At 39.7% G+C, this 24,837-nt stretch overlaps 4 protein-coding genes across 4 annotated transcripts; 1 reads left to right on the top strand and 3 right to left on the bottom strand.

Moving 5' to 3' along the window:
- Nucleotides 1-1,516: 1,516 nt before the first annotated feature.
- Nucleotides 1,517-13,041, bottom strand: LOC135083658 (uncharacterized). The gene is made up of 15 exons (XM_063978365.1): nucleotides 13,029-13,041; nucleotides 11,641-11,796; nucleotides 10,736-10,938; nucleotides 9,878-10,064; nucleotides 8,961-9,343; nucleotides 8,463-8,574; nucleotides 7,877-8,150; nucleotides 7,197-7,205; nucleotides 6,477-6,541; nucleotides 5,230-5,385; nucleotides 4,554-4,756; nucleotides 3,925-4,111; nucleotides 3,178-3,557; nucleotides 2,468-2,576; nucleotides 1,517-2,224 (listed from the first exon to the last, which is right to left on the bottom strand). Exons 1-15 carry the CDS (start codon nucleotides 13,039-13,041, stop codon nucleotides 1,929-1,931), a joined length of 2,733 nt encoding a protein of 910 aa, XP_063834435.1. The 3' UTR covers nucleotides 1,517-1,928.
- Nucleotides 13,042-13,897: 856 nt separating this feature from the next.
- Nucleotides 13,898-18,900, top strand: LOC135083963 (ornithine carbamoyltransferase-like). The gene is made up of 7 exons (XM_063978727.1): nucleotides 13,898-14,058; nucleotides 14,862-14,982; nucleotides 15,608-15,756; nucleotides 16,265-16,418; nucleotides 17,154-17,282; nucleotides 17,647-17,823; nucleotides 18,359-18,900. Exons 1-7 carry the CDS (start codon nucleotides 13,985-13,987, stop codon nucleotides 18,533-18,535), a joined length of 981 nt encoding a protein of 326 aa, XP_063834797.1. The 5' UTR covers nucleotides 13,898-13,984; the 3' UTR covers nucleotides 18,536-18,900.
- A 31-nt stretch (nucleotides 18,901-18,931) lies between these two features.
- Nucleotides 18,932-19,540, bottom strand: LOC135083964 (small ribosomal subunit protein mS25). The gene has a single exon (XM_063978728.1). The coding sequence runs from the start codon at nucleotides 19,453-19,455 to the stop codon at nucleotides 18,952-18,954; it is 504 nt and encodes a 167-aa protein (XP_063834798.1). The 5' UTR covers nucleotides 19,456-19,540; the 3' UTR covers nucleotides 18,932-18,951.
- A 1,025-nt stretch (nucleotides 19,541-20,565) lies between these two features.
- Nucleotides 20,566-24,100, bottom strand: LOC135083659 (uncharacterized). The gene is made up of 7 exons (XM_063978366.1): nucleotides 24,002-24,100; nucleotides 23,294-23,531; nucleotides 22,683-22,815; nucleotides 22,006-22,129; nucleotides 21,247-21,296; nucleotides 21,044-21,104; nucleotides 20,566-20,674 (listed from the first exon to the last, which is right to left on the bottom strand). Exons 1-7 carry the CDS (start codon nucleotides 24,098-24,100, stop codon nucleotides 20,582-20,584), a joined length of 798 nt encoding a protein of 265 aa, XP_063834436.1. The 3' UTR covers nucleotides 20,566-20,581.
- Between the last annotated feature and the right edge of the window lie 737 nt (nucleotides 24,101-24,837).

The following is a 24,837-nucleotide window of genomic DNA, read 5'->3' on the forward strand; positions in this document are numbered from 1 at the left end:
ATAACTGTCGATCGATTTTTAACGTCAATTCGCGAACCGAGCGAATTAATGACGACATTTATTTTTGTAAGATACGACGCGGCTTCATTTACTAAGTCGTACTGTGTTTGATCCGGTGCCGTCGAATTATCGTCTAAACCGGGCGAATCCGATAGTTGTACGCGTTTACAAGACGATGGCGACACATTTGTTGGAGATAATGCTTCGCTACGTGTCCTTTTTCCTACACTAGGCGGAGAACGTTGCGTTAAATTGCTACGGAGAAACACTTCGTTAGCGACGTCGACGGGTTGATCGTTGAACAGAGGCATGACGGACGAGTTTATAGTCGGGCGCAATGGAAACGCGCACCGCTGACGCAGCGCGCTTACGGTCGACCCGCCACCTCGGTTGGCGCGGGCCAATTTTATCAAACACCCGCAACGAGAGAAAATAAAAAAGATGTTTACTCACCGAATATTTAACCAGAAAACACAAACGAGGCGATAAATAGACAGAATAACTTACAGTTTCCGTAGTTCGTGTCACATACAAACCGATTATTACACTCACAAACACTTATAAGCGATTTATCTATTTTTATAAGCAAAAACTCCCGAGAGCTCCGTACGCTAGCACTACACCGTGCGGGGCGGGGGGGGGAAAGTGAGCAGATTAGGTAACTCTTCTACATGTATTTCCTGAAGCAGATGGGATCTCTATTACAAATCATAGCAACCGGTTGCTAATATTGTACAACTACTTAGCGGCCGCCCGCGACTTCGTACGCGTGGATCCCGTTTTACCCCCTTCATCTATCTTACGTGGTTTAGATTTTTTCATACAAATGTTTCCGCTAACTCCCGTTCCCGTGGGAATTTTGCAATATCCTGTTGTAACTAAGCTTTAAGTTTACTAAGGTACCTGCATGCCAAATTTCAAGCGTCTAACTTAAGCGGTATAGATTTTTCATACAAAAGGATTCTCCCGCTAATTCCCGTTCCCGCGGGAATTCCTAAGTATACTATAACCTGCCCAGGAGTATGAAGAATAATTGTACCAAGTGTCGTTAAAATCCGTCGAGTAGTTTGTGTTTTTATAAGGAACATACAGACAGACAGACAAAAATTTTACTGATTGCATTTTGGCATCAGTATCGATTATTAATCACCCCTGATAGTTATTTTGAAAATATATTTCATGTACAGAATTGACTTCTCTACAGATTTATTATAAGTATAGTAACAACCTGACTGCCACGCTAAAAAATGACAGCGCCGCATTCAACTCCTACATTTATCTCCTCACACCACCTCATAAAGGTAGCTTAGATGGAAGGCGCTGGATGCAGGCCGCTACCAACCGGGCGATGTGGAAGTCATTGGGGGAGGCCTATGTTCAGCAGTGGGCGTCCTGTGGCTGAAATGATGATTTATAGTTTAGTACTTAGTTCTGCAGGCCAGTGTACTTAATTAATTGTTTCGTGTAATTGATTATTAAATATTAAAGTTATTATGTTACTTATAAGTAAAATGAATTATAATAAAAGTCTGATTTATTAAAAAGTTTTATTTTAATGTGCAGTTGACAGTGCACCACATAACACCTAAAACTGTCCTTTTAAGCCCGTTTTCACCATCAATCCCTTATTTTTAAGTGAACCTTATGGTAACACGTAACAGGAATTTTGTTTTCATATGGGTCTCTTAAAAATTAGGGATTGATGGTGAAAACGGACATTAGACCTTTATTATAAGTAGGTAATAATAAACCTTTACTAGACTTACATCACATAAAAAGGTCGTATTTTAAAAGTTAATCAATGTAAAAAAATAAACAGTCTGCTTTCGTCCAATTATTCCAAGTCAGAAAACTATTATTGACGAGCCCGTCTAAATCAGTCTGAATCATCCATTAGTCTACATTTATCTAAAGAAATCAGAAAAGGGTTATCTACCTTCGCCCACCTTCACAAGTTTCCCTTCCAGAGCCATTTGTATTTCGTCAAACATCTTCCCTTTCGTTTCTGGGACACACGTCATTGTAAACATAGACAATATAAAGCAGATGATGCTATACATCCAGAATATTCCGGAGAGACCAATGGATGATAGCAGGATTGAATAAAATTTGCCAACGGCAAAAAATCCTAAGGATAGAGCTATGAAACTTATTGATACACCTAGAGCCCTCTGTGCACCTTCAAAAAGTTCTGGAATCAGGATGAACACTATAGATCCGTAGCCTGGAAAGAAAATAAGCAAAATTTTAACTTGATTGAGATCTCAAAATAGGAAAATAGGTGTCCAATGGATTTTATGAATGAATGTAAAACCTACTTCTCTTTTCTTAATGAATCCTCTAACAATATTCGTTGTCGTTTTCGAAAACTCAGCAAACATTGTCATAATTATTATAGTAATATTATGTTTGCCTTGTCTTTGACCTATCCTAATTAAAACAAAAGAAACAGAAAAATTAATCTTACCAGATCCGGCGAAGCTAACGATCGAAGCGGACAGCAGTGGTAGAATACTCAGGAATGCGTTGATCTCGTAGCCGTTATCTTTGCACCAGAAGAATGTTCCCAACATTACCTGGAAATAGACAGTAGAAAATGAGAACATAAACACCACACTTATCTCAAAATACATCGAAACCTCTACAATAAGTAGGTTTAAAACATGCGTTAGGGATTGGATTTAGCACAATATTGAAAATATCAAATCTAAATTTTCTTGGAAGCTAATAATGAACTGAAGTGATAACGATTCTCAGGCTCGGCGCAAATGGACCACCGACCACAGCCACCGCTGGCCAGCGACGGCGACTTAACACACTTTTTAATAATATTTTGTAACGCGCCGCACACGTGTATCCGGTGGCAGCCACTCACTACACGCTTCTGACACTCTTAGAAATGTGGCGGTAGCGCGGGACAGCCACCAGTGGCTTTGGTCGGAGGTCCATTTGGGAAGAGCCTTATGTGGCTTGGTCTAAAGTAAACTGAATAAAAAGATTTTTTATTTCCTTTTTAAAAATATTGACACAATACAGTCTCAGTCAGACTTGGAACTGGAGAACTGAGACTGGTCGGACTACTGGACTGACAAATTCTATCAAGAAAACTAGTATTCAAGATGGTGGTCAGGTTTATCTAAACAATGATAGAGTTTTTAGGAAAAAGCTAGAACTCACCATTCCAAAAGTCATAATAATCATATTACACGACAAAATCGGTATTCTTCCGCATTTGTCTGACACGTATATCGGTGGAAAGCACGCCAGTATTTGTACTACTCCTAGGATCACCGATGCTACCTCAGGTTTATTGGTTCCTGCTTCCTCCATGAGGTTTTGCAGATAGAAGACGATTGTACTAAAACCAGTACAAGTTCCAACACCACTTAGGAACACAGAAATTCCCATGGATTTCCAAAAAACTCTCTTTCTTAGAACCTGTTTAAAATCTAGCTTTTCTTTGTTTTCGCCTTCTGAAAACATTCTGAGCTCGTCCTGTACTTCTTGTTTGGTTTCCCTCAGGGAGTTTAGTACTTCTTCTGATTCTTCAATTTTACCTGAAAGTTTGAGATTTATAAATGGTTAGAAATGGCCAAAATAACAATTAACTCTATCAAGTAGGTAAGGTTAACTCCAGTGTCTTGTAGGCAAAGAAAATGTATTATAAGACAAATCAATATAAGTTCAATTAAGTTATTAAGGATGATTCTATTTGGTGACAGATGTAAGCCCTGAAGCTATCCATGCATGACACTAAGGGCCGACTCCGAGAGGGACCGACCAGAGAGGGATGGTTCTATTACTACCATGGTTCTATCATGGTCCAATGGAATTTTAGACTCGACACCAAACCCCTTTTAAAACTCGTACTTTTTATACACTTTATAGTTAATCTCTTTCCAAACCTAATAAATATCATCTTACCTTTAGAATACAAGAAGTAGGGACTCTCAGGCAAGACTACAACAGTCAAAGCAGATACGATAGTAATGGCGATGTAGACAATATGCAAGTTCAAGTAGTTCAGGAAGGGACCGAAGCTAAACATGCCCACGATGCCGAGCGATCTAAAAATCTGGATCAACGTTCCCAGTGAGCCCCGTATATTTTTCTGGAAGAATAAAATACAATAGTAAATACTCGAGGAAAAATTTTGTTATTCATAAGTTACTTAGTTTTATTACTTTGCACATTGGAATATAATAGCGTTTTTCATTCTGCCATTTTGAGGTCGTCATTCCATCGAAATAGCCCAGGACTGAACTTTTGAACCACCAATTGAACTGGTGGAACTTACAATACATTGCTTTTTGTATTCTAGTTTTTTTTTTAAATCTTTTATGATGTGAAATATTGTAGAGCTCTGTAGTTAGATTGCATTATGATTGATTAAACCCCTTCACAGTAGGTAAACTGTGACAAAACACTTGTAAATCATACCCAAAGATCTGGACTTCCTCTGGGTTCGATTTTCGGACCGCGAAAGCAAAGGGGCTCTAAAACATCTTACTTTACCCTAACATAAATACACAAACGTAGTAAAAAGTTCTTACATCAGCAATTTCCGCGGTATACGTAGAGGCGCTCACATAACTGAAGGCTAAAGACACTCCCTCAATCGACCTGGCCAGCATCAGTGTCCATATCCTGGTCCCGAAGATGAGGAGGATACACGCAACCAACTTTGGAAGGTAAACCAGTAATAGACCGTACTTTCTCCCAACACGGTCTACGATTGGTGACCCTATGAGTAGAACTGAAAAAAAGATATAAAATATTGTCAGATATGTTGTACCTAATAAATTGTAGAATTCGTAGTTCCCTAGTTGAACATACCACATTATGAATACATCCACCCTTGATGGTTCATCGTTCATAGCTTACAATAGAGGCAGAGTAGTAAAGTAACTTACTTAATAGTTTACAAAATTAGTATCATCATTCATAGGAACCTGGGTGTGGGTACCTATAGTCTTAGTTCATCTATCAATAGTTCACAATATTGTATTATTGAAGCGGTCGTGACAGACGTGAAACACAATTTTAGACCTTAGATTCATAATTCATTGTTATGTTTAAGCTTGCTAATTTTTTTGCTAATTCTACTTTAGCAACTCTCCCGTACACCTCCTCGCGTTCGCCCCATCCGTACTAAACGTGACGTCACGGTTGCCAGGTGCGCAAATTCGACCGGGTTGTAAATACTTAACTTAATATATTCTTACTCACAAACAATACAAGTCAGTTGTGGAGCCGACACCAGCCAAGTCCCTTCATCATTGGTTATCAGCTCCGGCAAGACCGTGGAGTTACTGTCCTGCAGCTTCACCAGCACTGGAGATGACCAACCGACGCATAGCCCTGATGCCAAGCTACATAGGTCTGCTGGAAATTATAATTCATTTATTAGACCAAAAGAACATGATGTTGTGCCCTGAGTGCCCGAGCAACTGCAGGCAGGAGGATTTTATTAATGCAGCTGACAACGCCACTCTTGTAGCGGAGTTTCGGGCTGACACTGTGTAGGTTTGTTGTCATAAGGAGAAGAATAACACCAGGGGGCTAACTACGAAAGGAGTTGTCCCAATTTCGGCCCAGAGGTTGTACGCCATATCAAAAATCAAGAAAAATCTACTGATTAAGGGAAAAATATAAATAACTATATCTAGCATATAATTTAGCCGCTCAAAATCAAAAACTATTCATGAATTATCATTCTCAAATGCATACACAAGATGGCGTATGGCGTCAGATAAAAAAAAAAGATGAACCATAGACTAACTAAACGTCAGTCGCTGTCAGATTTCATCTGTCACTCTCCACCAAGATACGACTTAATGTCAAAAGTGACAGATGTCATCAAAATGACATTCGTCCACCATGATGGTTTTTGTGGTTGAGTATTGCTATTTTCTTAACAATCTTTTGTTTTAAGCGAATAAACTAAGCCATTTAAAAGAAATTGAATAATAAGAAACTGTTGTACATTTAAAAGCCCTTCTTTTTGGTAGGTGTACAGGTTGTGGGCCTAGGCTCCATACATTTTGGGACAACTCCTTTATGCTGTTTAAGTAGTTTCGGGCTATCTGTCGCCATCTGTGGCATCTAGCTTTGGTTGAGAGAAACTCGGAGAACATCACAAACTTCGGATACGTTTTTTGGAGTAGCCCTTCACTCTGCAGGACTTGAGGTTCCGGTAAAGCTACCGACAGAACCACCCTTTACTCTTCCCGTGGATGTCGTAATAGGCAAAATAATTAAGGGACAATAAAATTATGCGAACATTATGCAAGCTAGCGTGGAGAGTGTTGGCCAAATCCTCCACTTGCCTCTGGTAAATTGAGGATAGTCATGCTCCTGCAGTGGATGAGACTAATTAAATGGATGATAATAAGTAAAGTAGGTAGGTACTTTTACGTCCTACGTAATTTTAATGAGAAAGTCGTTCGAATAAAGTAATAAAAATATTAACTTACCAACCATAACATAAATACATTGTCGCACTTTAGATGATAGCGAACAAAATAGTTTCATTATTAATCTGAAAAAGTTATTTTTTTTGTAGCAAATTTTTGGGACCTACAATACAACCCTTAAAACTCGATTCAATCTCAGATTATTCCCTGAGCTGTCTAAATTCAAACGATCAACACTTCAAAAGCCTTAACCTATTCTTGAAATTGAGTAATATTTTGAGTTTCGTTCTGATACACACACTCTACCCTGCTAGATTTGTAATTACATTTCACTGTGTACCTAGTACAAAATACCTAGTTCACTAAAGTGTCGTTACAATATGCTTTTGTTGTATAATTTATCTTTATTGTTATACCACGCACATGTGACGGTGTGAACAAAAGTCGAATGCGAAGTTCTTCTTTAGGTATTGTAGTTACAGCCAAAACAGCATTAAAATGCACGTCACGTATATCCGTGAAAAGGCGTAACGAAAATTTCTTTTATCAGTCTCGCCAAGGTTGACTCTACTAGTAGTTAGAATATACCATGTCCTTATTTTTATACACCAAAGTAACTGCCCCACAGCCGTTGTAATCTTTCTCTGATCACTAAACTATCCTGTCCATTGATCGCTGTTTTCTCTGTCCAATTGCGATGTCATCGCGTCACTTTCTTCTTGGTCGTCTTCTAAGACAATTTTTCTTTTATATTTAACTTTTATTTGTGTAAAATATTACTCAAAATAACTATTTTCAAACACGACCGTATTCGTAGCGAATGTGAATTTGACTTTCAAATGTTTTAATTTGATCAAATGGCAGAGCACACGGAACGATAATAAAATAAAGAAAAAACAGAAGATAACTTGTTTTTTCAAGTTCGTAACGACTTGTTTGACATCTTTTTGCACTAAAATAACAGCATCATTTATAACACAATATACGTGAGTTCAAAATCAGCAAAGTGGGAGTCGTACCCATACAGAAAGGGTTTCGCAGAGATGTTCTATTAGCATTAACACGGGACTATTCCCACCTCTCGTTCCCACCGCTGCAACTCCTATGTAGCCCAGGATCTACAGCTTGCCCGCCATAAATTGTACCGGGGGAAAGTGAATAACTTTCCCCCGGCACAATTTTATTTCCTTCCTTCTATTAGCATTAGCAAAAATGCTAATAAAACACCAGAGGCGACAATAAGATGTTTAGAAAGACATCTGACCGCCTTATTGAGAATTTGAGATACCTAGTTTAAGATGCAGGAAAATTTTAGATAGATAGCTTTTTATCCCGGTTTTTGAAAGAGAGTCGTGATAGTAGTAGGTGTGTGTGTAGTGTATATGAAAGATCGAAATTCACACGGGCGAATCCACAGGCAAAAGCTAGAAAAAAATAAAAACAACCAAATCTGGTTTAACTATATGTCTCTTCCCAAAGTCTTCTGGATTTCAGAGAAAGTTTTCCCTTTAGTTTCAGGTATACAAAACGTAATAAACAGTCCTCCAAAGATGCACACGACTCCGAAGCCCAAATATGTCACTGCCGGTCCCACTGCATCCAGTACTGCAGTCAAGTATTTTGAAGTAAGGAATAATACAATGGAGCTAGTACAGGACCCAATAGACACCCCTAAAGCTCTCGCAGGTCCCTCAAATAATTCAGATATTACAGCGTAGAATAGTGATCCTTGTCCTGAAATGAAAGAAATACCTAATTGACAAATACATAGGCCATTTTATTTACAGACTTGAGGGATAATTTTCCTAAATCGTGGAAACATTTATTGTTACGAAAATTTTATTTATGGATTGATATCCATAAATAATATCCAAATTGATATTTGTGATCATGTTTAAGGGGTTTTACGATACAGATTTTTTTCCAAGATCAAATAGCTCGCGCGTGTTTTTAGCGTGGAACCGTAATTTTTACATTTAGTAGCTTTATTTAAAGAATTTATAGTTTCTCAGTTGAAGTTCAAGGAGATAATTATTATTCTCTTACCAGCACTGTCGCACCAAACGATCAAGACCAAGCATATGATGGGTATGTAGTTGATAAAGGCATACATGTCTTTGGTATTACTACTGATGTAGAAGTAAGCGCCAAAACCAACCTGTAAAATACAAGGTCTATTTTAAATTCGCCTGGCTAGCTACCACCATCTTACCTAAGTCTGTCGCCATAACAACAATGTTAGCAGCATTTGTTTCGACAGTTGATGGTAAGATAGCCAGTTCCTCTGTGGTTGAGGATTCCGAGTGAAGCTCGCTTCCACTTTCGCTCTGATCATCACTTTCCATCAGGTGAGATGCAGGTTAAGAGCTTCCTCTTTGTGGATAAAAAAAGAACTAGCTGCATTCTTATTATCTAAACAATAATGACTTGGACCTTTTCTTAATGAAAGTTATTAATTATGCAATTAATTTATCTGTCTGTAAACATGATAAATTCGAACCTGTAAGCCAGCTGTCTGAAATCTCACTAAATTAAAATTCTTACCATTCCAATAGTCATTCCAAAATACGTCCAAATCAAAATAGGTTTCCTTCCAAACCTATCTGTGATGCTTGCGGTCATAAAGGCACCCACCAACTTAATGAGACCTATCACAGCTGATGCTAGCTCAGTACTAATATTCATCTTAGTTGACTGGAGTATTGGTTGCAGATACAATGTTATAGTGCACGCTCCCGTTAATTGATCGAAAGTACTGAATATGATCACCAGGAGAATCGTTTTTAAAAAAATAAAGTCTCTCAACAAACTTAGCTTCTTGACATTTTTGTCAGATTTTGTAATATCGTACTCTGCTATTTCTTGCTTTGCCAGCGTTTCTGAACCTCGCAATGATGTCAAGTTTTTCAGGGCTTCGTGGCTTCGGCCTGGAAATGTTTGAAATACAGTAATAATAAGTAGAGTTTACTATAATAATCTTAGATCTATCTCACTCGGCATTAAGACCTCTGAAGCTGCATCTGCTCCACAAGATGGGCCTAACTACGGACGCTGTCGAGCATGTAGAAATGCGAAGTGCATGAAGCACCTACTGTGCGAATGCGACGCGCTAGCGAGAAATAGGATGGGTCTCAGGTCCCTCTCACACAAGCACTTCATTTGCTTTATGGATAGGATTTTTGCAGATGAGAGGGGAATAAAGGTAAAGGGAAAGACAAAAGATCCCAATGGGTCGACGTGCACTGCGCTCATGCGCGGTTCTGAATAAGAAAAAGAAGAGAACCAGTAACTTAGCCTACCTACCCACATACTGTGGGTCCTATTTAAGTCTTAAAATAATATTTTGTTTTCTTTCTTTTTTCTTTACCACCTAAGTATTTGTTAATTGAATCTGCATCATCATTTAACCGTCTATGGTTCTTCTTTTCTGAATGCATAAAATATAATCGTTTATTAATTACCTTTTGAATGCAAGTAATAAGGACTTTCGGGCAAGAACAATATTGGCACTGTTGTGAGCACAGCAAAAGTGGCGTATACTACATTCAGGGACAAATATGAGACAAATGGTCCCACAGCCAACATTAGAGTGGCACCAATACAAACGGATATTTGTATTATAGTTCCTAGGGATCCCCGGATTTCTTTCTGAAATAGAAACACTTAAGTATTATGTCATCTTTATACAATCCGATCGATCAAGCTTACTGCGCACCTCGCTGGAATGTGACTCTCCTTCCCACTTACCCGCACACCTCCCTGCGTTCACCCCTTCCGTACCGGAGTGTAGATATGACGTCACGGCTGCCAGGTGCGCAGTTTACTCGACCGGGTTGTAAATTAATAGGATGTCCATTAATGAACTTATAGGTTTCTTAAACAACCAATAGCCATATAGTGCCGCAAAAGAAAGCAATTTAACAAAAGGTGTACTGCAAGGTACTATAATAGGACCACTTTTATGACTGCAAAATTTATAGATACAACGAATAGCAACATTGTTGCATGTAATAACAAAGTTTTCTGCTGAAATCGTTATTCTAGATAACCAACAGTAAACGAATATAGCGAATTGCTTTCAAAATTACTTTAAATAACCAAAAAAATCGAACTTCTTAAGGCAGAAATCGGACCCACGATCTTCCGCTTGCCGGGCGACTCTCCCATCTGACACTAGATGAACCAGTCGAAATTTTCAAGTGTAATAATTATACACTGTTGCGACCAGCGTTGATGGCTTTCAATTTGTCATAATATGAGGCTGTAGTATTAGAAATGTAATGTAGGTAGTAAGATATTATCAAGGAAAAGTTACTTACGCTAGCAATCTCAGCAGCATAAGTCGGAGCCACATTAAAGCTCATAGCCATAGACAATCCCACCAAGATTCTAGCTAGGAACAACAGCCAGACTTTCCTTGCGAAGACCATGGTCAGGCCTCCCATGATGAGCGGCACCATAGCTAGGATTGCGCTGTACCTTCTACCTAGATTATCCAGTAACATTGGAACTACGAAGACAGCTGTAAAATAAAACAAGCAGGTAGTTACTGGTACAGTCAGTCAAAATGGTTCGTGATACCCAAAGTGGCCAAAAGTTGACAACACAACTTTATCGTGTTAACTTTTTGGCAACTTTGGGTGTCACGAACTATTTGACGCTGACTGTACATTAAATTAGTTAAAAAAGTTACATAAGTAACGGAGTTTGATGCAATCTATAGTCTGGTCCGCGAGCACGTAGAATTTTGTTCAATGACCTCTAGCTACCCATCCTTATCGCTCGCGCGTAATTATTATGTTGCTATCGCGCTCGCACACTCACTGCGGGCGCCCGTCGTACAGTCGCGAAAGCAATATAATTACGCGCGAGCGATAAGGATGGGTAGCTAGGGGTCATTGGACAAAATTCTACGTGCTCACGGACCGGGCTTTAGACTGTAAAGGTTCGGCTAAACCAACGCGTGTGCTTTAGTCAGTTCCGAATAGCACAAATAGATGGCGCTCTCCATAATTAGCTCGCGATATTGTATAATTTAATCCTTCTGCCCATGCTACCAGTTGACACTGAAAAAGCTTTTCTAAACTAGAAGAGATCCCCTGAATATTACTTTCCTATCACGGGTATTTTTTACTCACGCATAATCAGACTATAGGTATACTTACATTTTCAATTCAATTATAAGTAACTACTATTCCACAGTATTAATTTAAAGTTTGCATACCGAAAGTGCACGTCAAAAACACAGTAGACACGATCCAAGACATATCGCTACTCGACACGGGCTCGTCGAACCCTGACTCCGTGACATTCGCCAACTTCACCAGGATCGGAGAGGACCAGCCCAGGGTCATCCCTGCGCTGAGCATGCTGAGGTTTACTGGAAACCAAAATAAAAATATTGTTATAAATAACTTGAAAAATTCGAACTGCCTAAGGCGGGAATTGAACTCTTGCTTGCCGGGGACTGCTCTTCTAACTGAGCTACTTAGACACGGGATGAACCCGTCGAAATTTTCAAGTTTATTACGCTGTTATGGACGCGTTTAAAATAAAGGTTCTATCGTTTCAGCCAAATGACATCCACTGCTAGACAAAGGCCTCCCCCAAGGATTTCCATAACGACCGGTCCTGTGCTGCCTGTCCAGGATGCGGGCAGCGCAAGACCGTACATTGTGGAAAACCTTGGGGGAGGCCTTTGTTCAGCGGTGGACGTCAATTGGCACTCACCTATTTGTCCTACTTTGCAGTTATCTACATTATTTTATTTTGCAAATCATGAGTATAAATAGCCTTTTACGTGTTATTATTTGTTACTAGGTATTTTATTTACCTACCTAATAAAGAAAACTTTCATTGCACAGATGGTTAAAAGATGTTTTTCTACAGGTTTATTAGGTTCAGGTCAGATTTTTACAATCACCATGTCACTGACCCATGCAATAATGTAACACAACTTGCACAAGTGTCGATTCCATTAGGTATAATAATATGGTTATAGTAGGTAAGTCAACAAGAATAATCTATAAATAATATCTATTTATGTACAACAATATACGTTAATAAACTATCTGAATAGAATAGGTAGCATGATTGGCTTTATAATTATTTAGGGAGTAGCGACGGCAGTGGGAAAACCTTGGATTTAGTGTGTTCGAGTTCCATAATTTATTTCTCATAACACCTATAGAGTATTTTTGAGGTTTTTGCCTACAGCCCCGACTCTGCAGCGATGGCCAGACGGATTAAGGAGGCATGCTTGTACCCCGAACCCAAATCTATGGTATCTCAAGGTATCTGCGCTGTTCTAGTTTTCAATTTCCATAGGTACATATAGCAAAAAGTTTACCATACCTTAACGAAAACGATATTTTTTCGTGCTCAGAGTTCGTATTACGTACACCCAAAGAAAGAGTGGTCTTATACTCGACTCTACCGGAACCACTTAGCGACTTGGTCCCCCATCTGTACCCCCTTAGGAATCGCGTCTTAGTGAACACCTTCGTTCTAAAAGGACTTACATTAGCCTAGCATTTGTGCTTTCTGAGATTTCGTGATGTGTGAGTCAGTCAGTGACCTTTCGCTTTTATAATCTAGATTTAGAAAACTCACCTGTTATAACCATTGCGTATTGTTGTAAGTGCGGCCTTAATTTTAACATTATAACACTTTTAATTAAATTACTTTAAATAAATGGCTGATATTGTTAACTATTTTTAAATTAAATAACAATATTAGAACATTAACAAAGTAAGGAATAGAAAAATCTATTTTAAGTACGCGTGTTTCTACATACGTTACAAACGGAATAATAATAAAAATATACTTACTTAGCTGTAAATTGTTTATTAGAAGATAATAATATTGTACTGTTTTTAGTCTAGCTACGTAGTTAATAGAGTTGTTAAGTTGCCTACTAAGTAAGTACTTTATTGCTTTTTGTAGAGGTTTTACCTAATATAAAGTTATACCTAAAACTATTATTTCGTTCATCACAGCATTTACTTAGAAAATCACACGCCATTTTAGCCACGATAGCCGAAAGGAAAATGGGTGGGACTGTCCGACTCGAGATCCGTGGAATGCGGGTTCGAATCCCACCACTCGACTATTGTGGTGAGCCCACTCGTAACACAAGCTTTATTTAGCTTAACACTAGGAGCTAGCGGGACTATTAGTAATTTGTGCAATACAAATTGCTAATAATCTTTAAAAAAGCAAATAAAATACATACGGGTCGAATTGAGAACCTCCTCCTTTTTTTGAAGTCGGTTGAAAAGCTGCGCCAATAGATTTTGGAATTTCTTTCAAATATTAAAATCAAAATCAAAATCAAAAAATATTTATTCAGTTTAGACCACAAGTGGCACTTATGATATTATGACCTAGGTAGGTAATACCTCTTTGGTAGATCTGAAATAACTTTATTGATCTGTGAATTTACTTTCTGATTGTTGTTCTTTGTGTTGTTCTCTCAAAATTGACATAATTTTAACACAACAAAAATGTAATTTTATAAATTTCAACAGTTTATTTAGTTTTTCGATGCTAAATTCTAGTTTTACGCGATGAAGCTATTCAGATTTATTCAAAGATTGGTCCCGTTGAGTTACCAAGTCAGATTTTATAAATGTAAACCACAGTAAGTAAAAAACTGTTATTATGGTCCTAAAAGTCCGAGGTTCGGATTGATTCCTAGATGGCAAAGGATGCTGGTCGGTCAGTATAGCCATACAAAAGGACTTCGTCCCAACTGTTCACACTTCAGAACGTCTACCTATTTACACTAATATTGTAAAGATGAAAGATTTGTTTGTTTGTCTAGAATAGACTCCGAGACTACTGGACTGATTTGTAAAATTTTTGCACCATTATGGTACGAAGCTCGCCGGGTCAGGTAGTTACTATAATAACCCTCCTTCTGGCGCAGTCGGGTAAACATAAATAATAATTAACTTTTAAAAAAAATAAAACCGACTTCAAATGCGTGAACACAAAAAAAAACTAAAAATTAAAAATATTGCGTATAAAAAAGTTCATCCCAAATTTTCCACCCTTGGGGGTGAAATATTTTCTTCAAATTCGCATGAAACCACCCTTTTGATAATACCTATTCAACAAAAAAATAATCGTTCAAATTGATTTATAATCGGCGGAGATATTGCGTATAAAAAAGTTCATCCCCAATTTTCCACCCTTGGGGGTTGTTTTTTCTATTATTAAATTTAAATGGGACCACCCTTGAGGTATACCTATACGCCGAAAAAAGATTTGTTCAAATCGGTTCATAATTGGCGGAGTTATCGCGTAACAAACATAGAAAAAAAACATACGGGTCGAATTGAGAACCTCCTCCTTTTTTGAAGTCGGTTGAAAACACATACCAACCGAATTGAGAACCTCCTCCTTTTGTTGAAGTCGGTTAAAAAACAATACGAATTTCAGATCTTCAAAACCCCGTCACCTGATCTGCTTCAAGCAATGGACGGCTAGCATGGTAATGGACATCATCACGAGCGCCCTCAACCTGAAGTGCCGACACGTGGACACACATGGGAAACGACTGGTTGGTGGTCATAATCAGTTCACATAATGTTAGTCCAATTTATGCTTTTTAGGATTTCCCATAAGTCTTCTCGCGTCATGAAAAAGTTTTCAGATCTCATGTAGAGCAGCTTCTAACTACATGGCCTAGCTATACAAATGTGGCATGGCAATTTCGCTATCGCCAGCACCTGGGCGTAAAGTAGCTAGGTATCACTGTTCGTACATTCATCATCATCATCTCAGCCATAGGACGTTCACTGCCGAACATAGGCCTCCCCCAATGGACCCCAATGCTTACCATGTTGCCCGGTTGGTAGCGGCCTGCGTCCATGCGCCTTCCTTTATGATGCCGTCGGTCCACCTTGTGGGTGGACGTCCCAAGGTGGACGTCCCACGCTGCGTTTTCCGGTACGCGGTCTCCACGTTCATTATTGATGTTGTTAGGTCGTTGTCCCATATTTAGTTGAGATTGCCTGGAAAATTAATTACGAAAATCAGCATCAGACAACTGATCAACATTCTAAAAGACCACTGAACAGTTTCAGAAATAGGCGGCCTCTAATACTATTACCGAGTTCTCTTCGAAGTCTGTGCCTCTGAGTTGGTCAAAACAGTTGGTCTCTGAAGACTTTCCTTCATTACAGGATGTCCTGACGAACTGCAAGGTGATGATACTCCAGGAGGTGAACGAGCCGATCCTGAACATGGCCGTGTCGAAGGCGGCTACGTTTCTGGGCGCTTTTGACGTCAACATCATCGACCATCTGGTTTGGGACAAAGATTACTTTGGAAAGTGAGAATCAAACTTTGACAGTACCTACCTACCTATTGTTAGGTTGGTAAAACATCGGATATGAATAGTCGACCCCAGAAAATCTTAAAAACAGTAAAACTACAATCTACTTTATGATCCTAAGACCCTGATTGTACCCCACCCTCCTTCAGGGAGGGTACCCTGGGTTACCGCCCCTGAATATACGTCATTGACTCTACTTACTTACCTACTAAAGCTTACTAACTACAGATGAAATTACTTAACTAAAGAAGGTAGTCAGAAGTTCACGTCGAAATTAACTAGCTAGTCGTGTCTAGTATCAAGAAACAAGGGGAGCAGCCAGCCTTCCCTGTTTCCTCTGGTTACCATGCCCGTGTCTTAGGGCTATATTTCACTGGGACACCATGGCGGCGCAACCAGTCGCCGGCTACCAACAAAATGTATACAGCTCTATATTATTATTTTTGTTCTCTATATTTTTATTCTTATTCTTGCAGGATGTTAAAGGCCTACCTTCTCTTTACAGGGTGTTCTCCATGATGACGGACGTGATATTCGTGGCGACGGCGACGCATATGTGCGTGCAGCGGTTTGCCGACCAGGCAACCGTACCTGTGTTGTGTATGCGCTCGCGCACGCATGCCAGCATACAAGCGCTGGCGACTGTGATGGCTATCATTGTTAGTTTATTTTTAAGACATACAATACTGAAATTCTTTGGTCACGTCTCTAGAAATGAGAACTCGATGGAGAGACTGGTAGTTCAGGGCCAGGTGGAAGGCAGGAGAGCACGCGGTCGATCGCCAACCCGCTGGATGGATGCCATCACGAAGGCCACTGAGTCCATCATGGTCCAGTGTATTCGCGACGCCTCTAACCGTCAAAAATGGAAGCACATCGCCAGGAGAGCTACCCTCGGAGATGACATCACCCCACCATGTACCTCGTAAGCGCAACCACGGCCACTCTGACAAAGAGTACCCGACTAAGAACAAGAAAACATTAATTTTACCTTTACGGCGATCAAATACTTTTAATAGAGGTACTAACCGCCTCTGTGGTCTAGTGGTATGGCCACCTACTTCAGACCCAGAGGTCCCGAGTTCGATTCTCAATGGGGACAATTTTTTCTGCTCGGTATGGTCGGTAGTTGGGCTTGTTATAAATCCGTCTTTCTAGCTATCACTATCTTATCTAGGTCTGTCGCCATAGCAGCATTGTGTTCAGGCAGTTGGAGGCAAGATAGCCAGCTCACTTCCACCTTCGACTTGATCATCACTTTTTCACTTTCCATAGTTTCCATCAGGTACAGTTCCAAGAGTTCCTCGTTGTGGATACAAAAAACTCCACGGTCTCATATAAATGTCACACACCACAGCACCAGTAGTAATAAATATAATCTTAAATCGTTGCAGGAAGAATTTGGCACAATGAAGTCGCTCAACGTTGCTTACATAGGAGCGCCACATCCAGTTCTGAACTCGTACCTGCTTCTGTGCCCGATGTTGGGAGCCAATATCAGATACAAGTGCTGCTGCAAGGAGGTATATTCAGCCCAATACCTACTTACCTACTCTTATTCTACTAGAAATAAGTAGGTACAGGAAGCTGAGTGGTTTCTGCAGTGTTTTTCTGCTTAGACCAAATGTTAATTAAGTTCGTCTTATGTACCTATCTGTGACATTGCTGAAAAAATAGGACCACCCCTACTCCTATTCCTGGGGATGTCTTGTCTTGTCTTTGTCTAGTATCTAGCTCATACTAGGTATCTTCCAAACGGTAGCCCAACATCCTGGGGCATCAGATCATTCTGGAGGGGCCGTGCCACCCCGGTCCCCTCGCTATACTTAAACGCGCATGCAGCAGTTGTGATACAATTACTTACTTACAATTTAATATTAATTTCAGACAGGAGGTATCTGCCCCCTCCTCCACAAAGCGAGCGAAGACCTCACGGCCCAGACTCGCACGGAGTGCCGGGAGTGCGAGTCCTCTCAGCAAGTGCTGTGCAACACATCCGTGATCATATCAGGGCCTACGTCTTGCAAGAAGGAGGCGGCTAAGGGCTACAAGATTAATTTGAGGGTATGATTATTTTTCTACCAACCGTGCGATGTGGAAGTCATTGGGGGAAGCCTTTGTTCAGCACTTGACGTCCTGTGGCTGAAATGATGATGATGATTATTTTTAAAACAATTTAAGACTGGCCGGCGTCGTTGCTAGCAAGCTGCCTAGAGCTGTTTTATGGATTATTATGTAGTTACTCGAATTACTTATAGCTTTGTTCAGCAAGTGACAGGTTTAAAAAACACAATTTATTATGTTTAGAACTTTAGATAGACAGTTACTTTCCTACATTGATACACATTATCATTTTGTTGATGAATGGACATTATGCATGCATATCAAAAGGATAAGTTTAGGACAAAATTTCTAAATACCTACTTATTAGCTCTGCTTATAATGTCCAAGAACTTACTGCACAAAAAAAACATGATACTATTATAAAATATGAGCAACTTTCTGAGATAAAATGTACTACAGAGTTAAGATTGAACAAACATCAATAATAATTAGCGTGAAAATTACTTTCATTTTATATTAACGATACAATTCTCAGGACATCGAAAAGTCAACGCCCTGTGAATGGATATTCTTCCACACCTGTCCTCGTGGGGACGAGTGCGACGATGACCTGTTCAACCATTGTAACTCTCGGACGTTCAAGTCGTTCCAGAACATGCACTATATCACAGCTGCGTTGATGGCAAACGCTGTTAAGGGACTAAAGTTTTAACATTTGACGTCAAAATAAAAATGTGTTGTTGTAAAATTTGTTTTACTATAATACATTATGAACTAGAGCTATCTACAAACATTATAATTATTATTTTATTGTATATAGGTTACATGTTTAAATGCTAACAGGATATTTTTTGTACTTCTTAAAATCAATTTCTGAATGAACTTACAAAACAATGTTTTTGTTTAAAGGGGTGAAACACAAGATAATTTTACATGATATCCATTAAAAGAGTTAACAAAAGAGCTATTAAGCAAGTAAATAAGTGCATAACAATAATAAACAAAATGCAGTTTCATATTTTGCTCCACTCACAGTAAGTCACATGAATTATATTTTTTATAGGTAATGAAAAACAACACAAAATACATCTTATTAACAAGTAAACACGTCTTAACGTAACAAATGTCTTAATTGGCCGGGTTTTTGTATTTTCCTCTCATGAACTTGGGCAAAGGAACTACACCAGGGCACGGAATTTGACCATACACTTCACATATACACGGTCGCTCGCAGCCGACACCAAAGTTCGCAGGATTGTCTTTCTTCTCTGCAGCAATCGCCTCCGCTTCTAAAACCTCTTTGGATTTCCCCACAGTCGCTATCAAATGCTCCAAAATCTCATCTTTCGATTTGTTGTCGACATCCACCAAAATCTTCCTTCCATCTTCGAAATAACACTTGATAAACGGTGAAGGTGTTAGATTCTTCAACGTAGCAACTTGCACATCAGGATTTTTATACTGTATTTGAGGCAAATACCAGAAAACGAACTCTTTAGCACCGTTGTTGTTGGTACCATTAATGTTGTACGCCACCGAGAAAATTTTGACTTTGTCCTTCAGAACTAACCTCCCAGCGTTTAAATAGTTCAGTGTGCGGCGGATAGGGGCTCTTCCTTTCATGAAAGGCATCTTGGTGGATTTTTAAAACAATAATTCCAGAAAAACGAAAATAACCTCAAATTCCACCGCGATTTTTAGAATTGTCAATGTCAACAAATCTGTCAATGTCAGACTGACGTATAGGGATGCTACCATCATAAAATATTTACTAGTTGGCCCGCGGGCAAAATGACCTCAGTTGAAATGTGAAACAATCGTTTAAATTTTTTATAAAGATTTTTTGGATAACCATCATCTTTTTGTAGCCACAATTGTAGATATTGAATACTTACTAGGTCTACACGAATTCTGAATTTTTTAGGGTGACAAGGTGACAATATCCGCGAACGAGTCTACTTTTTAGTATCTTTACACTGCTTATGATTATCATATTTACAGAAGATAATGTTACCTTATTTTTCTAAGAACATAGTAAATAACTACATTATTAAATAGGCGAAACGATCATTTATTTGTTACTAAAAATCATCATCACCGCAGTCCTGACAACACTCATGGCAGTCGACACCACACATTCGCAAGCACATGGCACACAGTGTTATGCAGCAGACGATGCGAAGGCATCTGCCGCAGCAGCCTCCGCACATACAGCACATTTCAGGCGATTCCTTGAAGGTGGCATTGGGTTAGTTTTGTCAAGTTTTAGACTACGTAATTCTTCTGATAAACATGGGATTTTGATTCGAGCAATTTTTTCATTTATTAAGTACGCTTATACACAGTTCACTTTATGGCAGACATTTCTCACAGAATAAAATATGAATAAACACAACAATTTACAGAAACAAACAGAAGTCAGTCAGTCAGCCTGACAAGTAAGACAGTTTACTTTGACGACATTCATAAAATGGCCTAAAATGGCAAAGGAATGATTTTAATCGATTGAATAGACAAAAAAGTTTCTCTACCACAAAACTTTTAACCGCAAAAAGGTTAAGTTTACCTTGTAAGTATGGCACAAAAATATAGATGGCGCTATTTCATTTATTTTCATTCTGCCGTTTATCTAATCTGTGGCTTTACTTCCGAACCGCGAAAACTAAAGAAGTTTCGTTCAAATTAAATTCAGCACACATACCAAGATAAATAAAGTATAATTCATACAAACATAAAACAGGACATTTTGTATAAACGATCACTTGTTTCCTTGTCGGCGCATCCAACTAGGGTTGAAGCCTGTGTCGCGGAACAGTTGGTCCACGTCTTCTTTGTCAAACATCATGGCGGCCTGCAATAAATACAAATAAAAATTAAATCATTTTTAATCATACACATAGGCGTACATATTTCAGACCGTCCCCTGAAATTGTAAACTCTACATCTACTTTGTATTACGTTTTTATAGTGTCTAAGACCGGGAGAACCAGCCTACAAACCTCTAATTTACCTAAGAGTAGGCGCACACCGTTGATTTTACGTCGGCCGATAGTTTAGTCGGGCAGTTGATCAGTATGGGCATGTATGGGAGTGCGCACACTACGCCGATTCGATTTGGCCGATTCTTCATACAATTTAAAATCGGGCACAACTATCGGCCAACTAAAAATCAACGGTGTGCGCTTACTCTTATATCATAATTATTGTCAATCCAACATACGATTGAAGACCGATGAGTGTGCGCTGTGACAGGTAGGTTCAAAAGTGCGTTGGCTCCTGGCCTGTAATTTTATTTTTATTATTTACATTTATGACCTTGTTGCGATGATTTAATTATTCAATGTATTTTGTCATCTAAATAATTGTCAGCATTTTAAATTGGTTGTGGCTGGAATACTTCAATTCCCTAAGGAAATATATTACCTTTGTGGTCTGTCCCTTGTTTGCTTCCATTTGTGCCTCACTACTAATGCCTGAAATTAAAAATAAATTGTGATCAAGTCATTTTGGTCGAGCTTTTTCAACTTTTTCATCGTTATAATAGCCAAATGACGTCCACAGCTGGACAAAGGCCTCCCCTAAGGATTTCCACAAAGACCGGTCCTGCGCTACCCGCATCCAGTTACTTCCTGCGACCTTAACCAGATCGTGGGCATGTAGTCGCCACTCGAGAAATTATCTGCCCCAACGGCCGAGGTGCCCTGCCCATTGCCACTTGCCAATCTTGTCATAAAATAACAAAAATGTAGGGATGTTATGGATATGAAGTTTCGGTTATGGATACGGTTACGGATATTAGAATAATATTATGCCGGTTTCGGTTACGGTTCATCATCATCATTTCAGCCATAGGACGACGTCCACTGCTGAACATAGGCCTCCCCCAAACGGCACGATATAATATAGGCGCATGATAAAATAGGCGGGCGGGGATATCAGATTGTGCCAGGGAATGCCAGACAAGTAACAAATATTTAAAAAAACATTAAGATTTAGACTCCGCTTTTATCCGAAACTTTTGAATCGGTTTCAGTTACGGTTACGGATATTTTTTTATTTCGGACATCCGATAGTTTCGGTTACGGTTACGGATATCCATAACATCCCTGCAAAAATTTTATTTGGTCGAAGCAAATCCTAAGTAACTCTTAGATTATAACAGAAAAGTAAGAGGTTTCTCACCTCAGGGCTAGTAGTGACTGCCATGTCAGTAAATCTACGGAACTCCGGTTCTCCTTCTAAAAGAACAGCTGTCTGTTTTCTGCTTTTCGTCGGTATTGCTTCGTATCCCTCCATAGATCTTGGGCTAGAATATTTACACCATTTAATTTATTTATTTATTTATTTAATTAACTCTAATATCTTAATAATTTAGATGCGAAAATACTGTATCCTTTTGGGTAACGTTTTTACGCCTTTATTGCAGAACTAGCGGCCACCCGCGACTTCGTACGCGTGGATCCCGTTTTACCTCCTTAGGGGTGGAGTTTCGTAAAAACCTTTCTTAGCGGGTGCCTACGTCATAACATCTACCTGCATGCCAAATTTCATCCCGATCCGTCCAGTGGTTTGGGCTGTGCGTTGATAGATCACTATGTCAGTCAGTCACCTTTGAGTTATATTGATTTAGATAGATCTGATCTAAACCAAAATTCTCCTCTAGGAGATTTTGAGAAAAGCGGTTTTTTTGTCACAAAACTAGATTGAAATGGGTGAACTAGATGTTCTCTTGTGCAGTACCCATCGTCTCTAAATTCACATTTATTGTTGTTAGAATCTACTTGGGATAAACCGCGGACAGAAGCTGGTTCAAAAAGAAATATTCATAAAAGCACTATCAATGATTTTGATTATCTTACTGCCAAGCATCCGAAGTCCGAGCTTGCCAAGCTTTAAAGCTTTCGAACTTGTCCTCTGCCTTCTTCCGGCTGTCTAGTTCTTGGTCCAACTTATCTAAGAACAAGCCTTTAGTGGTCCTCTTTTTTGTTGTGGCTGAAATAAATTCTACATTGAAAATAATTTAAAAATCCATCGCATCTTTAAAATTTTATATTTTTTAGACTTCATTAAGGCCATACTTGATAATTTTACAACTCTGTCAACATACTTTATATTGTTCCTTAGAAGGAACAAATTCATTCCTAGGTATTTACATTGACAAAAGTTTGAATCACTAACATGAAGCCACGACAGCCGAACGGTGAAGGGATCGGACTGGCCGACTTGACCCGAGGGACGCGGGCGGGTTCGAATCCCACCGCCACTCGACTATCGTGGTGAGCCCACTTGTAACACAAACATAATTTAGCTTTTATGAGAGGCTAACGGGAAAAGAAACGGGCCTTTTCAAGGCGAGATTGAATAGGCACTAACAGGGCAGATATGTACCATCCTAGACTGCATCCCACTTAATACCAGGTGCGATTGCGGTCAAATATCTGCCTCGTTATGCATAAAAAAAACCACTTACTCCTAAAAAGCAGCACAGAATCCCTATCCTCTATGGTCTTCTCTGAATGAGTATATTTCTTCCAATCCTTGATCTTACTATTTTTCTTGTCATAAAGCACAGCTTTGGTTGTGTTCCGCACACTCTCTGTTGTGGTTTCATCATCATCATCTTCTTCTTCGGTATCTGCTTCTGTTGTTTCTAGAAGATCGTCTTCTGTTTCCGATTCGTACTGCTCTGTTCTTGTTGGGTGACGAACCTGTTCAATGATAACGAATTAATTTAAGGAGCTGAAATGTGGAAGCCCATCGATATTATTTTGTTATTAGATTAATTTTTGTTACTTTACAAAGTATAAAAAATAGATGGGGATCAAAGATCGTATAGAATAAAATCCAGCCTTGACTGGTTGGTTCCAAAATTGCAGCCACAGATTGTGATTGCAGCGGTGAGAAAGTGAGGTGGGTATCTGTAAAAATTTTTTTCGATATTGGTGTCATTCAAAACGTTTGTTCTCAAAGGGTATTTGAGCATTAAAGGAATGACTTTTCATCTCACACCTAAAATACTGTAATAACAAGTTACCAACGCAAAGGATACGCCGATCTCAGCTTCCTAGCCGTGTGTATCGGGCAGGGGATCATCAGGCCAGGGGTCAAGGTTCTCTGTCCCAGCATATTGGTGTGAGAGAAGTCACAAACAAGCAACAGGCTGGGTTTTCTAACTTACAGGAGCACAGAGCAAAGGATACGCCGATCTTAGCTTCCTCGCAGTATGTATCGGGCAGGGGACCATCGGACCGAGTGTCAGGGTTCTCTGTCCCAGCATATTGGTATGAGAGAAGTCACAAACAAGCAAAGGCTGGGATTTTTAACTTACAGCAGCACAGAGCAAAGGATACGCCGATCTCAGCTTCCTCGCAGTATGTATCGGGCAGGGGACCATCGGGCCAGGGGTCAGCGTTCTCTGGTCTAACATATTGGTGTGTGAGAAGTCACAATCAAGCAACAGGCTGGGTTTTCTAACTTACAGGGGTACAGAGCAAAGGATACACCGATCTTAGCTTCCTCGCAGTATGTATCGGGCAGGGGACCATCGGGCCAGGTGTCAGGGTCCTCTGGCCCAGCATATTGGTGTGAGAGAAGTCACAAACAAGCAACAGGCTGGGTTTTCTAACTTACAGGGGCACAGAGCAAAGGATACGCCGACCTCAGCTTCCTAGCCGTATGTATCGGGCAGGGGACCATCGGGCCAGGTGTCAGTGTCCTCTGGCCCAGCATATTGGTGTGTGAGAAGTCACAATAGGCTGGGTTTTCTAACTTACAGGGGCACAGAGCAAAGGATACGCCGATCTCAGCTTCCTCGCAGTATGTATCGGGCAGGGGACCATCGGACCGGGTGTCAGGGTTCTCTGGCCCAACATATTGGTGTGAGAGAAGTCGCAAATTAGCAATAGGCTGGGTTTTCTAACTTACAGGGGCACAAAGCAAAGGATACGCCGATCTCAATTTCCTCGCAGTATGTATCGGGCAAGGAACCATTGGGCCGGGTGTCAGTGTCCTCTG

The sequence above is a fragment of the Ostrinia nubilalis genome, chromosome 24, assembly GCF_963855985.1.
Source record: "Ostrinia nubilalis chromosome 24, ilOstNubi1.1, whole genome shotgun sequence".
In the NCBI taxonomy this organism is placed as follows: domain Eukaryota; kingdom Metazoa; phylum Arthropoda; class Insecta; order Lepidoptera; family Crambidae; genus Ostrinia; species Ostrinia nubilalis.

What these genes read in the sequence shown, in the direction of transcription:
- LOC135083658 (XM_063978365.1), bottom strand. An exon ending in GTTTTTGACGTGCACTTTCG is followed by an intron (nt 10,939 to 11,640) that starts GTATGCAAACTT and finishes TTTATTTTACAG; the next exon opens with CTGTCTTCGTAGTTCCAATG. An exon ending in CTACTTCTTGTATTCTAAAG is followed by an intron (nt 3,558 to 3,924) that starts GTAAGATGATAT and finishes TCAAACTTTCAG; the next exon opens with GTAAAATTGAAGAATCAGAA.
- LOC135083963 (XM_063978727.1), top strand. Translation starts at nt 13,985, where the DNA reads ATGAAGCTATTCAGATTTATTCAAAGATTGGTCCCGTTGAGTTACCAA. An exon ending in GACAAAGATTACTTTGGAAA is followed by an intron (nt 15,757 to 16,264) that starts GTGAGAATCAAA and finishes TTCTCTTTACAG; the next exon opens with GGTGTTCTCCATGATGACGG. An exon ending in ACAAGTGCTGCTGCAAGGAG is followed by an intron (nt 17,283 to 17,646) that starts GTATATTCAGCC and finishes TATTAATTTCAG; the next exon opens with ACAGGAGGTATCTGCCCCCT.
- LOC135083964 (XM_063978728.1), bottom strand. Translation starts at nt 19,455, where the DNA reads ATGCCTTTCATGAAAGGAAGAGCCCCTATCCGCCGCACACTGAACTAT.
- LOC135083659 (XM_063978366.1), bottom strand. Translation starts at nt 24,100, where the DNA reads ATGCTGGGACAGAGAACCCTGACACTCGGTCCGATGGTCCCCTGCCCG. An exon ending in ATCCTTTGCTCTGTGCTCCT is followed by an intron (nt 23,532 to 24,001) that starts GTAAGTTAGAAA and finishes ATCATTGAACAG; the next exon opens with GTTCGTCACCCAACAAGAAC. An exon ending in TTCTGTGCTGCTTTTTAGGA is followed by an intron (nt 22,816 to 23,293) that starts GTAAGTGGTTTT and finishes AATTTATTTCAG; the next exon opens with CCACAACAAAAAAGAGGACC.